The sequence below is a fragment of the Paramormyrops kingsleyae genome, chromosome 25, assembly GCF_048594095.1.
Source record: "Paramormyrops kingsleyae isolate MSU_618 chromosome 25, PKINGS_0.4, whole genome shotgun sequence".
Taxonomy (NCBI): Eukaryota; Metazoa; Chordata; class Actinopteri; order Osteoglossiformes; family Mormyridae; genus Paramormyrops; species Paramormyrops kingsleyae.
Window position 1 is genome coordinate 19,177,582 of NC_132821.1, and position 18,220 is coordinate 19,195,801.

General features: G+C 54.8%; 1 protein-coding gene across 1 annotated transcript in view; it reads right to left on the reverse strand.

Moving 5' to 3' along the window:
- The window catches only part of sorbs2a (sorbin and SH3 domain containing 2a), a 37,575-nt gene extending 19,560 nt beyond the window's left edge, over positions 1–18,015 (reverse strand). Inside the window, exons 1-11 of the mRNA XM_072707751.1 lie at positions 17,859–18,015; positions 16,688–16,790; positions 6,707–6,756; positions 5,839–5,868; positions 5,544–5,633; positions 4,428–4,454; positions 4,122–4,255; positions 2,500–2,748; positions 1,520–1,649; positions 1,167–1,321; positions 440–506 (exon numbers count right to left, since the gene is read on the reverse strand). Coding sequence (XP_072563852.1) covers positions 440–506; positions 1,167–1,321; positions 1,520–1,649; positions 2,500–2,748; positions 4,122–4,255; positions 4,428–4,454; positions 5,544–5,633; positions 5,839–5,868; positions 6,707–6,756; positions 16,688–16,734 — 979 coding nt within the window. The 5' untranslated portion in view covers positions 16,735–16,790; positions 17,859–18,015. The remainder of the gene's footprint in view (positions 1–439; positions 507–1,166; positions 1,322–1,519; positions 1,650–2,499; positions 2,749–4,121; positions 4,256–4,427; positions 4,455–5,543; positions 5,634–5,838; positions 5,869–6,706; positions 6,757–16,687; positions 16,791–17,858) is intronic.
- Positions 18,016–18,220: the final 205 nt, after the last annotated feature.

Genomic DNA, 18,220 nt, shown 5'->3' on the forward strand with positions numbered 1-18,220 from the left:
GAAGACCGGCTCCGCGGCGCCGAGGCCCTCCGGGCTGTAAGCGGCCATTTGAGCCACGATGCGGGTTTAACAAAGAGGAAGACGGGAGGAGCAGGGCGGGGGGGGGGGCACAAAGGGGGGAGCCCCAACCCCTGCTGACTGAGCGGATGCTAACTGCCCGGTAAAGGCTGCTAACCAAGAACCAGCCTAGCGATGCACAAGAGGGGAATAAAGGGCGACCAGACAGTACAGTTAATGAATCCCCCCCTAAACACGGCTGCTGCCGACTCCCCTTAGAGAAAGATTCTGGCCACGAAGCGGCTTTGAGGCAGAAACCAAGACAAAAACAGCAATAAAGGAGCTTCAGGAGGTACCGGCCTGCCCTAATGGTCATGCCGACGGCATTTGAACACCCCAAAGGACTGAGCACGGTGGCAGCTGCACAGAGCCGAGGCCTCACCTGCTTTGTGGACCATGTGGATCTGTTTGAACATGGTCTTGTACCAATCCTTGGGCCGGTCCACAGTCTGGGGCAGAGAAGGCGGTTAATGTCGGCAGACGGGCATTGCGAGCTGTACCTGGCCAGGCGGTCAGCCGGCACTCAGCTCTCAGGATAGAGAGAGAGAGAGAGAGAGAGAGAGAGAGAGAGAGGAGGAGGCGGGCAGGAGGGACGCTTTGTGAGGAGGAACACACTGGAAGGTGAAAGAGAGAGAGAGAGAGCAGGCGAGCGAGAGTGCGACTGTCGGAACAATCAATACATCGCAGGCTGGTCCACGGCCGCCTGCTGACTGGCTGACCTCAGCAGCTCCAGGCCCCCCAGGGCTGAATGAAGCAGGCGCTTGGGAATATGGATTTCGAGTGCCCCCCCACCCCCCTCCCCCTAGCAGGTTCATATAGACTATAATATAAACATTACAATAAATGTAAATGTGCACCTGATGAAGAGGGATATAATGAGCATGATACAATGAGGGGTCACATGGCAGTTTATGCTCCTTTGTGCTGTCAACCAGCCTTTATGAATCCAGCTATCCAATCACAGCTGATTTTCCTGCCATGCGCAGTTCTATTGCCTAATCAGAGCTGATGTTACTGCCAATGGCAGTCCCATAGGCCAATCACAGCTGTCGAGCAGAGTCAGACTGATGTGCCAGCCTACGGCAGCCCTCTGCAGGCTCCGCCCTCACCGTCCTGATGGCGATGGGGATGCCGGACTCGTCCACAGGTCCGATGCCCTCGTAGTGAGGAGCCTTAATGACGGACACCCTCCGCTCCTCCTCCTCAAAGCGGGCAATGGGCACGGTGATGCGAGAGGTGTGGGACTCCCTGAGGAAGGGGGATTCTGGGGGGGGGGAGGGGGGGTGTAAGGAGGTAAATGGGTTAAGGGGGGCAGTCACACGGTCACATGGTGCTCTGTGCTTTTGCTGTAATACACCACGTGCTAAGACAGGGAAGCCATCTTCCAGTAAAAGCTGGATGCCAAGGCTGATTAACTAAACAGAAATGAACAGATGGGTAATTATGGGATGGTCTCACTAACCTGTGTTCCGGCCTGTTGGAAGGGGTCCGTAGGAGGGGCTCACTGACACCGGGGGTGGGGGGTACGCTGGGGGAGAGGAGAAGGAACCCTGGGCATGGCAGGTGCTCCCGTTCACTGCCATCATGCCGCCCTGGGGGGGGGGTGGGGGTGCAGGAACATGGGATATGCCGGTTTGAATAATGACTCACAGCGTGGAGGAAGGCGTCCTGGCAGTCAGATTCGTTAGTGAGGGGGGCAGAACCACACACAGGCTGTGGGGGGGGGGGCATGTTAGGTTTGCAGTAACCCCACCAAAACGTGGCATTCATGTAACACTCTAACACAGGGTAAACTCTTCAGGGCCGAATGGGCACAGGAGTCTTATCAAACTCAGCGTGACCTGTACAGCAAGACTGAGTGCAGAAAAGGATTATCGCACTGCAAACACTGCATTCCCTAAAAATCACTCATTCTAATTTTTGATATGTTACATAATTATACAAATTATTACAGTTTTTACTGGCCAGGAGTATTATTAACACATCCTAAATCCTAATACATGCACCCTAAATTCTCTCTAACACACATCCTAAATTCTAAAGTACACATCCTAAATTCTAAAGTACACATTCTACAACAGTGTTTCCCAACCCAGTCCTCGGGGAATCCAGGACAGTCCACGTTTTTGCTTCCTCTCAGCTCCCAGCGCACCTGTACCAGGTATTCGGTGTTCCTGATTGGCTGGGAGCTGGGAGGGAAACACTGTTCTAGAGTATGCATTCTAACATCCTAAACACAGTATACAAGTTCTAAAGTTGTTCTAGAGCCTCTGTGAGGCAGAGGTATTAGTGTCAGATATGTGTGAGGTCCATACGTTACACAAGCAAGACCCGGGGTGGGACATTAGTGTTGGCTGTTGGCAGGATGGACCAAGACGGAGCTGCTGGCAGTTAGTGTCTGAGGACGGGGGTTTTCTGGGGGGCGGGTTTGGGGATAGTTACATTGGTGGCGAAGGCAGCGGTGGAAGTTAGGGCGACGCCTTCAGCGACAGCGGACATCTGACACAGTGTTGGGGAGGGTGTGGCCGTGCCGGGGGGGGAGTCGACCTGCAGCTCTTCCAACCCGCCCCCAGACGAGGACGAGTAGTGACTGAGGGCCGACGCCGTGAGCGGCGAGGTGGCACGCTCAAACGGGGAGGGGGCCAGGGGTTGGGGGGGGGCGGGGGAGCACATGGCAGGCGGGGCCCTGGGCTGGGAGTTAGAGAGAGAGATAGAGAATGAGTGACACGGAGGATGCCGAACAGGAAGTGATGCTGAGGGGTGGGCCTTCAGCGAATGGGGAGGGGCGGGGGTCTGCTTTGGCTTGGAGGTACAAGTTTCCTAACTTATGGTTACATACACAATCCATTTCACCATAGCCAATTCATGGGATTATACTGGGGAAAAGAGGATGGGGGCAAATCCATACTGCAGTGGGGGGGGGGCATTATTCTGGGGCAGTGGCATTTACCATGTGATCCACCAGGGGAGTGCTCATTGGTACATATAAATGAATAAATACACGTTGGGAAACTTGGAAGTTTCTAGAGGGAGGGGGGGCTGGGCAGTGCCTGTGACCCTCAGCAGTTTAGTGGGGGCTGGGGGAAGGCTGGCACTCCACATTCCCAAACCTGGATGCCGTCAGCTTGGGGTGGGCCGGTGCCTCGGAGGAGTGCATCTGTCTGAACGAGCACCCTGTCACTCAGGGCAAAGGAGGCGACCCCCACCTCCATCAGGGAGTGGAGGTGGCTGTAAGAGGGGGGGTTAGGGCCTGCCGGGGCCGAGTGGTAGCTCTCCCTCCTGGGGGGTGGCAGTGGGACCTTTTCACCCGGCGAAAAGCCAGTGGGGGTGGGGGTAGACACGACAACATTCACGATAACATTACAGGCCGCACCTTACAGGCGTTTTCCTTTAATGCAAAACAAAACACGGATATTTTAACACGAATGAGCTTTCAGGTGAGAGTCGGAACGTCGCGGGCTTCGGCTTAATCCCAGAAAGCCTGAAAAGGAAATATTTAGAGGTCTTTATCCCCGGACTGTGCCACTCCGCGATTCCACAATGCATTCCAGACACTGACGCTCACATCAACATTTATTCTGAAGCCAAACGGTTCCAATCATTCCACTGAATTAAAATAAACACACAAAGAGACAAAGAGACACACATTCCTGTCCGCGACAGAGACCAGCCAGTTTTTGATTAGCCTCCAGATTATCCTGCTGGGAAATAAGCACTGGGTTTGCTTTGGCCCATTTCTGGGCTTGGAAGGGGAGACCGGTAGCCTGTTTTTGCTCGGACTTTTCAGCTGCAGTGTGACAGTGATGGATTCTGCTCTATGGGGGCCGGGGGAGGTGGGGGCCGCACCCCAGCTGCCTACTGTGTACAAGAGCTCTTAATTTAACTGCTCCAGGTTTACCCCAAAAATGGAAAAATATGGTGCAGAATGGAGGAAGACAGTAAGATGGAAACACGTTAGGATCCACCAGGGGCGACTGATCACATGATGGCTGCTCTCAGATGGCTGCTCTCAGTCGCAAGGCTGCTACTCAGGAACGAGCAGGTGTGTGAATATCTGACGTTACCGGGGTGGGCGGCGACTTCTTCTCCTGCAGGTTGGGCCGCACGCTCCGGAAGCCCTTGGCCGCCAGCGAGGACCCTGGTGCGCCGGCGTCCCCATTCCCCAGTCCGTCGGTGACGCTACGTGACCTCCAGGCATCTGGGGGAGTGAGGGGATGCGACAGGAGAATGAGGGAGGTGACCCCGCCCACAGCGCTGGCAGAGGAACCCTCCAGCCTTCCCATGATCCTCTGCTGCAGCAGGTGTCCTGAAACCACACCCCCGCCATGCTGGGCCATGCACCCTATTTAAGAGATACGTGGTGCCGTTACCTGATTCTGACGACTGAGATTCACTACCTGGAAAAAAAAATTGACAACGAACGTCAGATAAACACCGGGGGAAAGTCATCAGCAGCCGGCGGGGGGGCGGCAAGGTCTGCAGGCTCTACAGCAGACCTGAGAACAGAGGTGTGAGAGTAACCTTCATCGTCATGGTGGGGATGGTGAATGTGGTATGGAAAGGGAGATCTAGGGATGGGGGGTAGATGAGAAAACGGAGGAAGAAGGAAGAGGGAGGCAGCCAATGAGAGGAGGGCCTGGGGGTCAGATTAGCCGGCTTTACTGGGAGGGGGGGCGGGGACCCACGCAGCCATGGAGCAGCATGTTTAAGGGAACCTATAAGGTCAGCGAGCAGTTTGGTAGCCGTGCTTGCGAGCATCTGGAGGAGAACATGTCCATGAAGCAGGACGTGGGGTCGGTGCATGCAGGGGGGAGGGGAATCGGACGAGGTTCCTCTGTTTTCACATGGGAGAGATGTGATGAGGTGCTGTTTCCATACTAAGAGGGACGACGCACTTCAGGCTAATGTCTCTCCACAGCAACAGATGCAGGTCTTTCATCTACAGCAAAGCCCTGGACTTCTATTAAAGCACGCAAAAGCTTTAAAGCCTTGCGGGGTAATAGAGCCACGGGGCGGCCGAGCTGCGAGGAGAGATACCAGCGTCCACCTCCGGTATCCAGAAAGCTCAGGTGAAACTGCATCTGTAGGCTGCAAGCGGAGGCTAAGACCCCAAAAAACGGCCTTGAGAGAGCCAGCGGTGGCCATGGCTGCATGCGGGACAGGCTCCGGCTGAGGTCCAGTGAGGTCTGGGTCGCCCCCCTGCACTGAGGAGGGATGTGGAAAGATAAACACCAGAGTGCAGCCAGGAGAAGGAGCAGGAGGAGTGTAGAAGAAGGGGGCCTCAGTCGAGGTGGAGGTTAGGGGCGTCTGACAGCAGGCAGGAGGCCATGGTGGTGGTTAGATGGTCAGAGTGGGGCTGGTTAGAGGGGGGGCCAGCTGGAACAGACAGGGGGAAGCGGCCGGCAGCCATATAGCAAGCAGTCCCTAGGGGTGGAGCCAGGGCAGCGTACATCAGCAGGACGTGGGCGGGGCAGCGGGGTGAGTACCTGCGTGCAGATTCGGGGAGCTCTGGACCCTCTTCACGGGCGCGAGCGTGAGGCACACGGCGGTGCTCTTTCGCGCTCGTCCTCCACTATCTGGATGGCAGCGTCATGCAGAAGCACGCCCCCAGTGGCCAGGAGGTAGAAGCACATGCACAGTTACAGTGGGGTGACTGAACACACAACACACCGAACACACAGTTCCAGCTGAGTCACTAAACGCACTCTCGCACACAGCTGCCCCCGGAAACACGCCAACACAATCACACACAAGCACAAACATGCAGACGTAAGTACATACCTGTTTTGAAATACACACTCCCCCAGGTCCCTGGTGAGTGACACACACAACTCAATGCTGTTTCTGTAATCCAACCACCCACCACACACACAGACACACAGGTTTGTAATTATATCTTTGTGGGGACTCTCCATTCATTCCCTATGGGGAAAACTCTAATCACAACATGACGACCTTAACCCCTACCCAGCCCTAACCTTAACCATATGTAACCAAACAAAATATGAGACTTTTGGCATTTTGGTCCCCACAAATTAATATAAACCTAATCCACAAACACACACACACACGCACACACACACAAGCATGTTACCAGTGCATGTGCTGGTGCTCAAAACTGGTTAGTGTTAAAAATCTGGACCTAGTATTCAGGAGGCCAGCTGGAGCTGATGTCTGAGGTTGTCTGGAGCACCAGTGAACATGCACGGCTTTCTCTCAAGGTGAAACAGATGGTATCTTCAAAACAAATCTGTTTGTCCATCCCTAGGAGAACTTCATGTACAAGAGAGGGGGCATTGGGAGGTGCATGCAAGGCCTCAGTCAGCATGCTATCCCTCAGGGGGCTCTGTTGGGGTCGGGGAGAGCCAGCTGGGCACTAGTGACCCCAGCCAATGCCAGGAAGCACACAGGCAGGTGCGAGGGTCACCCGTGAGCAGAGGGGTGAGGGCGAGGGGAGGGGGCTGCCGCGTGCAGGAGGCAGCGTGCCATGGTGTGTGTGGAGGGGTGTACATGATGGTGACCTGAGCCCTGTTCTTTGAAGAAGGTTCCCCGCCCCTCCCCGGGTGCTACCCCTCCATCGATGCACTTTGGCCGCACGTGGGACACAAGTTGATGCGAGCGGGGGACCTGTTGCCACAGAGATGCGTACCTGTGTTCATGCTGAAGCTCTCTCTGTAGCACAGTCTCTCACTCTTTATCCTGCAAAGAGAAACACAGGGCAGCAGGTTAACGCGCTTGGCAGGGGGAGGGGCCTGGGGCATTTCCACACCCTTGGGGGGCCTGACTGTACTTCCAGTCTGCAGTGCCTTCATCACTCTGCCAACATAACATTTACATTTATGTAGCAGACGCTTTTGTCTAAAGCAACGTGTGAGTAAGTATGAGTGATAGCACTTCCAATCACAATCATGCTGCTGTCAGGTGGCCAAGAGCTGCTGGGCTGAGCTTCCATTGACAATCCAGAAACAGATAACAGAGAGATATGGAAACAGGAGCTTCAGGAAGAGGTAACAGTGGGATACAGGGCCAGATTACAGTGAGATACAGTAACAGGAACTACAGAAACAGGTAACAGATTTAGGAGCAGGAGCTACAGCAACAGGTAACAATGTGATACAGGAACAGGAGCTACGGGAACAGGTAACAGAGGGATATAGGAACAGGAGCTTCAGGAACAGGGAACAGAGAGAAATAGGAGCTACAGGAACAGGTTACTGTGATACCGGAACAGGAGCTACGGGAACAGGTAACTGCAATCCAGGAACAGGCAAACAGTGAGATACAGGAACAGGAGCTATAGGAACAGGTAACGGAGAGGAACCGGAGCTACAGGAACAGGTAACAGTGAGGAACATGAGCTACAGGAACAAGTATCAGATAGAAACAGGAGCTACAGGAACAGTGCTGAGGTCGTAACATCAGAGAAGCTGTACAGATGCACCATGACTAAACCCCCACAGCACTGACTGGAGCAGAACCTCTATGGACTGCGTAAGTTGGAGGCCTGGAGTGGCTGCAGAGTATTTTGTGGTCTTGGCATCAAACTGTAGGCAGACTCGGGAGGGAGGGGTCTGAGGTGGCTCATGGGAATCATCAGGAGAGTTTGTACACACCCCCAGGAATTTTCACAGCTCTAATGTACATGCCACACAGCCTTCTCAGAAACGGCCAGCACGTACAAGCTGACCAAGAGCTAACGGCTCACCTGAAACAGGCCTGACTCACATTGGCAGGGACAGGAAATCTATCAGCTAGACCGAAAGATGGCCCTACAGGCACTTTTCCTATTCCGATTATCCTGACACAATTCCGCCTCTAATTATCTCGTGGCTATTTTTACTTTTCCCGCTTTGGATGAGTTTCGGAATCCGCGGTGGAGTGTAAGAGGTTCAAGTCTGGCTGACTGCAAAGGTGCTTCCACTGAAAACAATGAATCAGGAGTGAAAAAGCACAGGAAATGTAACACGTCAGCCACCGCTGCTATGGCTTTTATACAGCTTATAGGCAGACCAGCAGAAGTGTTACCATGAATTACTGTGAGATATGAAAACGCACAGTAGACCTCTTGCTACTGGGCTAAAAGTGACGGCTTAGAGGGTGATGGGTTCAAGGACCCAGAAAACTGCCATTTGGGCTCCTGAGACCCAGTTGGGACAGAAGGGAACCAGCAATTTACCCCAAAACTGCACATGCATAACCTGGGGAGCTGCACACAGCTGCAGAGCACTGGCTCAGGGCATGAGGAGCGAGCTGTGCCAGGACCCCACAGAGCTGCCCCTGATACTGCCCGCTCCCTTTTCCAGCATTAAAAGCCATGGTTGGAGCAGACATGACCCCGCAGGCCTGCCCGCAATACTACCCGCTCCTTTTTCTAGCAATAGAAGTTGTGGCTAGAGGAGGCAGGACCCCGCAGCCCTGCCCGCAATATTGCCCATGCCCTTTTCCAGCATTAAAAGTTGTGGCTAGAGGAGGCAGGACCCCGCACACCTGCCTGCAATACTGCCCGTGGCCTTTTCCAGCAATAAAGGTTGTGGCTAGAGGAGGCAGGACCCCGCAGGCCTGCCCACAATATTGCCTGCTCCCTTTTCCAGCATTAAAAGTTGTGGCTGGAGCAGGCAGGGCCCCGTGGAGGGGGGGCACTGTGTTGAAGGGTATCTTAAAGATGAACGGCAGCCGCCTCCAGACAGGGAAATAATTGGAAAAATGCAAATGGGAGTCGCGCCAGTACACTGCCAAAAAAGCCTTATTTATATATTCTGCTGGGGCCGCAGGGAGGGGGCGGGGGCCCTGTCCTCATTAGGAAGAGGCTGACCTATGTGACCGGCACCACGAGGACACAGACACCCCAGGTAGGAGAGTGATGCTAAGTGGTTTGGCACAGCTGCCCTGATGCATGGAGCCTTCAGCTCTGCCAGGACCCCTTACTAAAGCCACACGACACCCAGCATACTGCCCTCGCTACCGGCTGTCAGCCTCAACGTGTTACTCCTTACTTACGGACACAGCAGCCACATCCCCGCTAGAGTACAAAGCAATCACTTGAGTGCTTCTTGGGATATGAATTCCCTTTCCTCAAGGTTACAACAGCTATTTGTGACTTTATACACCTGCAGACATTTTAAGTTATTTTGGACTCATAAAATGTCAAGATAAGAGAAGAAGAGGACATCTGCAGGACTCAGTAAGGGGGGGACACAGACACAGCGAGGGGGGACACAGACACGGTGAGGGGGGACACACACAGCAATGAGACACAGATCGAGCGATGGGACCCAGACATGGCGGGGGAACACAAATGCAGCAATGGGGACACAGACACAGTGAAGGGGGACACAAACGCGCCGAGGGGGGACACAGATGAGGTGAGGAGGGGACACATACAGCAATGAGACACAGACACAACGAGGGGACACAGACGCAGTGAGGGGGGACACAGACACAGCGAGGGGGGACACAGACACAGCGAGGGGGGACACAGACATGGTGAGGGGGGACACACACAGCAATGAGACACAGACACAACGAGGGGACACAGACGCAGTGAGGGGACACAGACGCGGAGAGGGGGGACACAGACGCAGCATCACTAAATTGCTCGTGCTTATCGAGCTGGACAAAGAACCGCACTATGAGGCAGTCGGCCACCGCAGCGAAAGCTTCCAACCATCAAGCTAACTGGAAACCGCCTCCCCGCAAAGTGTGGCTGAGGACGGCACGTAGCAGCATTGATTTCGCAAGGGCAGAAAGCGCAGTAAGCAGCACCGCTGTGGGCAGGGGGACGGGGTGCTTTTTCCACCCCGCTGAGTGCCCCCTGGAGGGCAGTGGCATTCTCCTCGGCCCGAATCCGATCCGGAGATCGGTATGTTCCCAGAACTGCCTCTGACACACGGAAGCGGGACCAGCTGCAACACGGATCCGGAGGCTCGGTGGGACCGGCCCTTGGCGGTGCTGATACCTGATGCCAGGGGCAGGGCACCACGGGGTCCATCTCGTCCCTCACCAGCGGCGGCCAGGTAGCACAATGACGTCTCGGGCTGTTTTTGTCCAGGACAGAAACTAAATCCCTTATGGGACGGCGATAAAGCCCCCAGCAGCCCGGAGTACCGGCCAAACCCTGGACGGCCAAAAGCTTCCTCAGACACCTCCGGCGACGTCCCTCACCAGTCACTACTGGTGACCCAGACAGAACCAGGCTCCCCCCCCTCCCAGCGGCCACTCCCCCCACTCCGTATGGCCGCGCCAGCCCCCTCTCCTCTGTACTTCATTCTAGTCAGCATGGCCCCCGGGGGAGTGATTTATTTGGAACCGCAAAGCTCTTTCTGTCCAAGTGATTGATCACCGGACAGACCCGGAGGATCGATGCCGTCATCCTGCCTAAACGGCAGCGTGGGTCGGGATTGATCAGCCTGATTGGCTGCAGGCGTCTGGTGCCCTGCTGTTAATACCGGATATCAGGAGAGTGATGAGATGTGATGTAGGGTGTCGCGTGCGCCCTCCCACAGGCTGGTGGGGTGACAGACACTCCCTTTCACCACCTAAAAAAGGCGGAGGGGGGGGTCGTGCTTCCCCGATAACTGCGACCCCTCTCATCCCCGGCAACTTCCTCCTGACGACATCAGGCAAATTAAAAACAAATCTAAATTAACTTGTATTGCATACCCACTCATATTAAGGGACTTGGGGGGGGGGACGTCACCAGCGTTTGAAGGTTAAGACGCCCCCCGCATCAGAGCGTATACCCCCACCCAGCCCAGCCCGAGTGCCCTAGAACGGTGGCCTTTCTCCTTGCCTCTTTTTGCCCCCCCCCACCCCACGCTCTCCCCTTGCTTCTTCTTGCCTCCCCCACCTTCCCCCCTCCTTTTGCCTCCCTATAAGATGGGGGAGGAAGGACAACTCAGCCCTGCGGGGGCCCCCTGAGACCCCGACCAGGATAAGTGATGGGAAGTTGGATGGATAATCAAAGCTGAGGTTCTGGATACTCACAGCAGTCTTCTGACGAGCTGCCGCTGCTGCATTCGGAACCGTTCCGCTGGGCTGTAACCGTGGTGGCCAAGCCCTGGCCCCACCCACTACTGCAGCACACGCCCCTTGGGAGACCACAGTTTCATCAGGATTAAAAGGCTAGAACGTTCCGCAGAAATGCGGGGGAGCTCCGTGATGGGAGGCTCTTGTCTTTCACAATATGAAAATTAAACGCCGGAAATAAACAAGCACAATTTCTCATAGCGATAAAACATCCTCGCCGAGGATAATTAGCGGTAGCATAACACGTTTTCCCACAGGGTCGCTGGCGTGAAGAGCGGGGACTCCATCGGTGGGGGGACCAGACGGTCTCCTGAGCGTGGCGGAGCGGAGGAAAGGCCACGGATGGGACGGCGTGGCCCGGCGGAGGTACGGTGGAACTGCGGCAGCCTTTAGTCAGCTGCTAGCTGCCACAAACACGTTTATCGTTAAATATCCCGGCTCTCTGCTGAGCCAAACGTGTCCTCCGCCTTGTCACCCACGGGGGACGTTACCCGCCAGGGGTGGCTCTGCCCATGTGACCTACCCCACATCCCGTACGCACACGGCCTTACCTGCCTCCAGCTCTGCCCTCCGTGTCGCCGGCAGTAACACTGCAAGAGAGCAGGTCCCTCATTGTGTCTGCCCTGCGACCTGACTCAGCCCGGCACCGGCTCCCCCAAGGCGCTGGGGCCAGACCCAAAAAAGGATGTGTTCTTCCTGCTGAATATGTGCCAAGCTATTTATATGTGATGTTTTTGTGGGAAAAAATGTAGGCACATTAAAGCGGGGGGTGGGCGGTGGGGGGGTCGGGTTATAACAACCTATAGGATATCCGTCATGATCTGACCTTTAAAGTGGGAAAAAGTCACACACACGCAGCCACTGGGGGGAGTGATTCACGGGGGGAGGAGCAGGGGGGGGGGGGGGAGTTCCTAATCCGGGATTATAGCGGTTTGCAGCCCCGCAGCCTGTCACATGTCACAAAGTCTGGAAAGATGGCATCACATGCTCAGATTAACAGCCTCATACCTGAAGGCCTTTCCGTTCATGTACATGCAGCGCTGGGCTATACAGCAGATATCATCAAAGGCTCAGCGCGAGTGAATCACCCGTCTGTGCTGTGCCCTCGGGGAAGGTAAGAGGTCGACCTGCTTTCTGACCTCTCACCTTGCAGCTGCTATGTCATGTGACCTCTGACAACGCAAATCTTTCAGGTGGTGGAACTGCGAGGTCAAAAGCTGCTCCACCAGGGTGACCCAGATTGAATCCAACCAGGGGGCATCAGGAATCCACCTGCGGGGCATCACGTAACTGGCCGATGGACATCGCGAATCCGGCCGATGGACATTGTGAATCCGGCCGATGGACATTGCGAATCCGGCCGATGGACATTGCGAATCCGGCCGATGGACATTGCGAATCCGAGGGGGGGGGCATCACAGTGGGCTTTTTTCCCCTCACTCGCACAGGATAATTAGAGCATCACGCTCATCACGTGTTCTGCCTCAGAGTTCCTGCACGGGGTAGAACCTGCCGCTCTGAAGCGCACGGCACCGCAGGACCCAGCGGCTCCACCCAGAACCGGAGAGGCGGACCCAGCCTCACGCAAAACCCGATAGGGAGACAGAGAACCTTCCAGAAGGATCAGGAGGGCTGTTCACGTACAGGAAGTGACCTTTCCAGATGTTTACATCTGTTTAAAAGCCCGCCATTGTAGACAGAGTCCAGACTCTCTGAGCGGCCACTGACAGCTTCAGTCGGTGTATTAATCTGGGTGCCTGCTCCCCTCCCGCCCTCCTCTCCGCATCCAGCAGGGGGCAGATCATGCCGGAAGGACCCTGGGATTGTTCGGCCCACTGCTGTACCTTTGGAAGGACACGAAGTGTCTCAGCCAGATATGCGCCCTGAGTAATGGGAGGAGAGGCACACCTGCACGCATGGCACACGCGTGCAGGAATGTGGGCGGGGCTGAAACCTTACACGCTGATGACAGGTTGGCTGAGACACAGCTGCGGTCACCACCGACATCACAGACCGGCGTCCGCAGGGCCCAAGCACCTGAACAGCAGGTGGTGAAGGTGGTGCATTGGGGGGTAAACCGGTCACCAAGCGGATAGCCAATCGCAGAAGGGGGTGTTGAATTTCATTAGCCCCGCCCACCCCGAGATTCACACTGACATGCATTCATGCACACACACAAAAGCCAGGTTCGGCTCTCGGCACTGCCGCCCCGCAGGAATCTCCCCCACGAGTATCTACTTACGGGCTGTCAATGGTGCACCATTCACTGGGGGGGGGGGCTGCCGGAGCTAATGGGGTGTTTAACCTTAGGAGGCAAACTGCTGGGGGTGCAGAGTGAGGTGCCCCCCAGCATAGCTGACCTCTACCCTAAAATGGGCACCTAGAGGTCAAATGCACTTCTGGTTCAATCAAAAACCCAAGTGCGTAACTTTGGTTTGAACATTGGGGGGAGGGTGGGTTGGGGTCTCCACCCATTTAGGGGGAGATATGATTACTGGGGGGGGGGGGTTATATTAGCCGGTTATCCCCCCCGTAATTTATGCCCATACAAAAACCCCATCAAGCATCACTGAGACGTCATCAGACGTCGCCCAGCACCACCAAATAATACATAATGCCATGAAACCCCACTCGGGCATCACCAGATGCCACTCAGAATCCTTGGATGTCAATCAAGTGTGATCAGGTGGCTTCTAGACCTGACCAAACGCTCCCAGACCCAATCCAAGCCAGGCCGTACATCATCAAACAAGACACATGATGCAGTAAAGGGTGCTGTCTGCATCCTCTAAGTCGCTCCCCCCAGGAATGAGGAACAACAGCATGGCATGCGACGTCAGCGCCCCATGCCGAGGTGTAAGGACAGGGACCAGTGGGGGGTGGGGACAGTTCCGGTCCAGCCATCCTACTCACTTAGCTAATTTCCTGCCTCCACACATCACACTCCGCCCACATTCCAGCACAAAGAGGCACTCATCAGCAACGCAGACAGCGGGGGGGGGGGGGGGGGGCGCATACTGGTCATAGACACACCCTCCAGGGGCTAATCTGAGCACGGCAGAAATGGGGTTGTATTTATAGGTAAAATAAGATATATGTTTGAGTCAAGCAAAGCCCCTCTGCAGTTTGTCATTTTTAAATGGGGAACCTTAACTGTGGTTGAGCGAGACCATGCAGGCACGTGGGGAAGAAAAGCGTCTGCGCAGATTTGTGAAATCCTAACGAAACAGGGATGTGAAAAGTGATGCGAGGTCTGGCGGGAGCGACACACGGGGCCTTAAGCTCATGGGGGCAGGAGCAGCGACAAAAGCATCTAGAGAAGGCCTCTAAAAGCCTCATGTTTGAGGGATGTGCACAGCAGACAATTCCAGGCAGAGACGGGTCATGCCATCCTTCCTGAGTCCCGATCACCATCACACACGCCCGACACTGGATATTTTAGTATTTTGCCATTAGATAACTAATCCACCCCCCCCCATCAAATAAATAACAGAAATACTCTATTTTGCTGAGGTCAAGCTGGGAGAGAACTTCCGCTATGATGGTAGGATTTAAACCCAAAACTGGCTATGTTTACCCAAACGCTGATGCCCTTGTGCCGACACGGACGTTCCCTGCTTCCACCGTGAGCAGGAGTCTCCCAGACACGGGAGCCCACAGGGCAATTGCTGTAAGGGTCGCTGTAGGTGTGCCTGGTTTTGCCTGCGATTTCCCATCAACCACTGCACACTGTCCTCACCGCCGTGTGAAGGCTGTGGGAATCAGGGCAAGGTGAAGGGGGTGTGGCAAGTAGGCAGGGCAGCGACACAGAATTCCGCCAAGGATGTGGGCGAATATTCGAGAGGCCTGCCCCCTCTTGCCACACTGGAGGACTGAGTCTCCCACCTCAGATACTGGCTGGAGCTGGGGGAGGTTTTTAAAGATTCACAGAGGTCACCACATGTTTTCATAAGGTCATTGAGGAATGTTTTCAGACTGGCAGCAATGCACTGAGGCAGCAATTATAAGCACCATTCGTCTCACTAATTTATGAAAGTTTATTTAATCATGCATCGGGAAGGGAGGTACGTACTGTGACCGTACGGCTAATGCTTCGATGCCAATGGTAGCCCGCTCCGCGCGCCGCACATTGCGGACGCCCGTCCTGCCCGGATACTCACAAAGACAGACGGCCTATGAGCAGAGCAGGAGGTTTAAACAAGTAAGGGAATGTGTGAAGCCCAGCTGAGGAGGACAGTGAATGATTTCTGAGGGCTTACTGGTTAATGTCAGAGGCTGGGCTCCATGTCCGTGCGCTGCGCCCTCAGTGACCGCGTGACACACAAAGAAAACGATTAAAATAAAACTGCCCCGTGTGTGCGTGCAGTAATGGGGGGGGGTGTCCCTGAGCCAAACTGGGCATCAGCAACACAAAGACAAACAGAGAACTGACGTCCCCCTGGCCCCCAGAGAGCCACCCCCCACCCCCCACCCCCCACCCCCAAAGGCATGCAGGCACACCAGCGCCAAACACTGTGCCTTTCTATAGACCGCCTGGGGAGGCCAAGGTAGTAAATAGAATTAGGAGCCCCCCACCCCAAATCGTTTCACAGCCCCCATCCTGTCATTGGCGATGGGTATTTCTACCACCAGTTCCGGCATGGAGCTAACAAGCTAAAAAGTGTTTCTGTGGTGTAACCAATGATTACCGAGAGTCACTTTCTGCTGTGTGGGGCGAGCACCTTCATCCCGATGGGAAGAGCGGTTTAAGGAATGCGAGCTAACCGACGTCAACTAAATAGAATCGCTCACAATTCAGGAGCGACTAAGAGGGATCAGTGTAGGACAACCACCTCAGGACTCCAGGGGATTGCAGAACAACAGTTGACTTGTGTTGGAGAGGAATTTACAGGACGAGGGAATTAGCAGGCTGATATTTAACCCCACACTGATGAGGGCACCCCCCTTCATCCAATGAGGTCAAAGCAGAGCATTTACACCAATCAGAGAACTCCAGACCATTAACCTCCGAGATTAAACTTGTTGCCCAGCAGGTTCCATGGAAACCAGCCGGAATGTTCCAAACACACGGAACACTTGGGATTCCGGAACAACGGACTCCAGCATTCAGAAAGGTCACACGACCGGTGACCCTAAGGAGGGCTGTGTGGGAGCTGAGAGCTGTCCCAGGACGTTTAATCACGCTCGATCGGTCCTCTGCCATCCATAACAGTCCAAGAGATTAACCAAGTCAGGCTCATTGGCTGAGTCTCCTCACATTACAAAGCACGGTGCTTAAATAGCGCACCCACCCCCCAGCCCCGTGCGATGTCATGACACAGCTGTGACATCCTGGATTGGTTTCAGCACCCAATTCGTTATCTGCCAGAATATGATCCTACTTTCATCGCCCAAAAGAGCAGCAGGTTATAAACACAAACATAAATGTGTAATGCGGCCCTAAAAAGAGAGATCGATGCACGGAGGCCCCTATATTTCACTGTCCAGATAATCATCTCAGCTGTCTGTGGGATGGACTGATGTCAGACTTACTGGAGGAGATGAAGACACAGGCAGTCAGTCACGTTTACACTCAATGTCCAGGCTGGAAGGCGAAGCGTCTCACCTCTGTTGGGGGAACCAGTCTCTAACGTCGCCCCCAAAACTCAACATGGCCCACGTTTAACAAGCTGCTCTTGAAAAGGACCGTGAAGTCTGTGCGTAGTTCCCTGCAGACAAGCAGACCGTGTGGATGAAGACAGAGACTCGGTCAGGACCACAGCATAAGTCTGGCGGCTTGTACAGCAAAGTCAAGCTTACTTTGGTTGGGTGGTTTGGCTTTTGGCGTTGAAAACAAGCACCATGCCCATGCTGAAAGGCCCCAACCTTCCAGAATGTCTGTCACCCCCCCCACCCCCCACAAAGGGACACAACCAGACACGGATACTGTGGATTAGCGTCCGGGGGTCGAGCGGACCGGCGGGCCGGGGGTCAAGCGGACTCACTGTTTTCAGCAAGCTCCACTCCTAATCAGACTTAGAGGCTTCCTGCATTCCAGCATGACCACCCCCGCCCCCCCCCCCGCCACTGTAGTTCAGAGCGAGTTAAGAGTGCTGTCATCAGTGCCCTGTTTTTCCTCCTCCATTAATATCCTACATGAACCCCCGCCCTCCCCATCGGCAATTCTCAGAAACAGGCCTGAGGTCATTCCAATCTTTAAGACATGAGCAAACATGTTGTGTTATTGGACAGAAAACCCATAATGCAAAGCGGCCTACCTTCTCCACTCTCAATTTCAGAGCGTTGGCGGCTCTCTAAAGCAGATGAAGCTCGACGGTGGAGCCCAATGAACGGGCTGTGGGAGCCTCCACACGCAAGGTGGGGGGGGGGGGGGATCAAGAGCCACCAGGCTGATGAAAGAGCCTTGGCTTCTCCTCCCTGGGGCCACGGAGGCAGTGCACACTCCGACCCCAACAGACTCACCTCTGTGCCTCCAGAACTGAAGACCTCCTCGTCTCAAGCAGCAGACACCCTTCAAAGCAGGATGTACCTATGCTCTCTGCCTCAATAAGCCCAGATGTATGGGCACCACGATGGCCAGAACTTCCGCGACACAAAAACGGAGGCGTCTTTCCACCTCAGTCCTCTCAGTGCGACTCGCTGGTGGCTATTTGGTCGCATTCTCCGACACACCGCCTGCACGCTCGTTACAGATTTACCCAGTCTGTACCAGCTACTAATCCAGTCACAACCCAGTTACCCAGTCACTCTGCAATGACTCATGGTGCAGGACTCACCATGGCGATGACGACTCTGAAGATGGCTGGATGTGTATATGTGTCACTCACCACACGTCAATCGTTGCTATTAGACCCCAATGACTTTAATCTGACTCCTTTGAGTCGCTTCTCTACCCTCTCTCTCTCTCTCTCTCTCTCAGCCTTTCACCTCCCCTCCCCCCCCCCCGCCCCCTTGGAGAAGGACGGAGGAGGATTTGCATTGACGTTACAGATTGACAAGTCTCGTCTTTGCCGGTTATCCAGTGACTTGGTCCGTGGGCCATCCCCGAAGGGATGGTGACGTCCTCGGCACTTATGGACTGGGAACGCCTGACTCTCCCTAAAATGGAAGCCAAGATAAGCCAGGGTGGGGGGTAGAG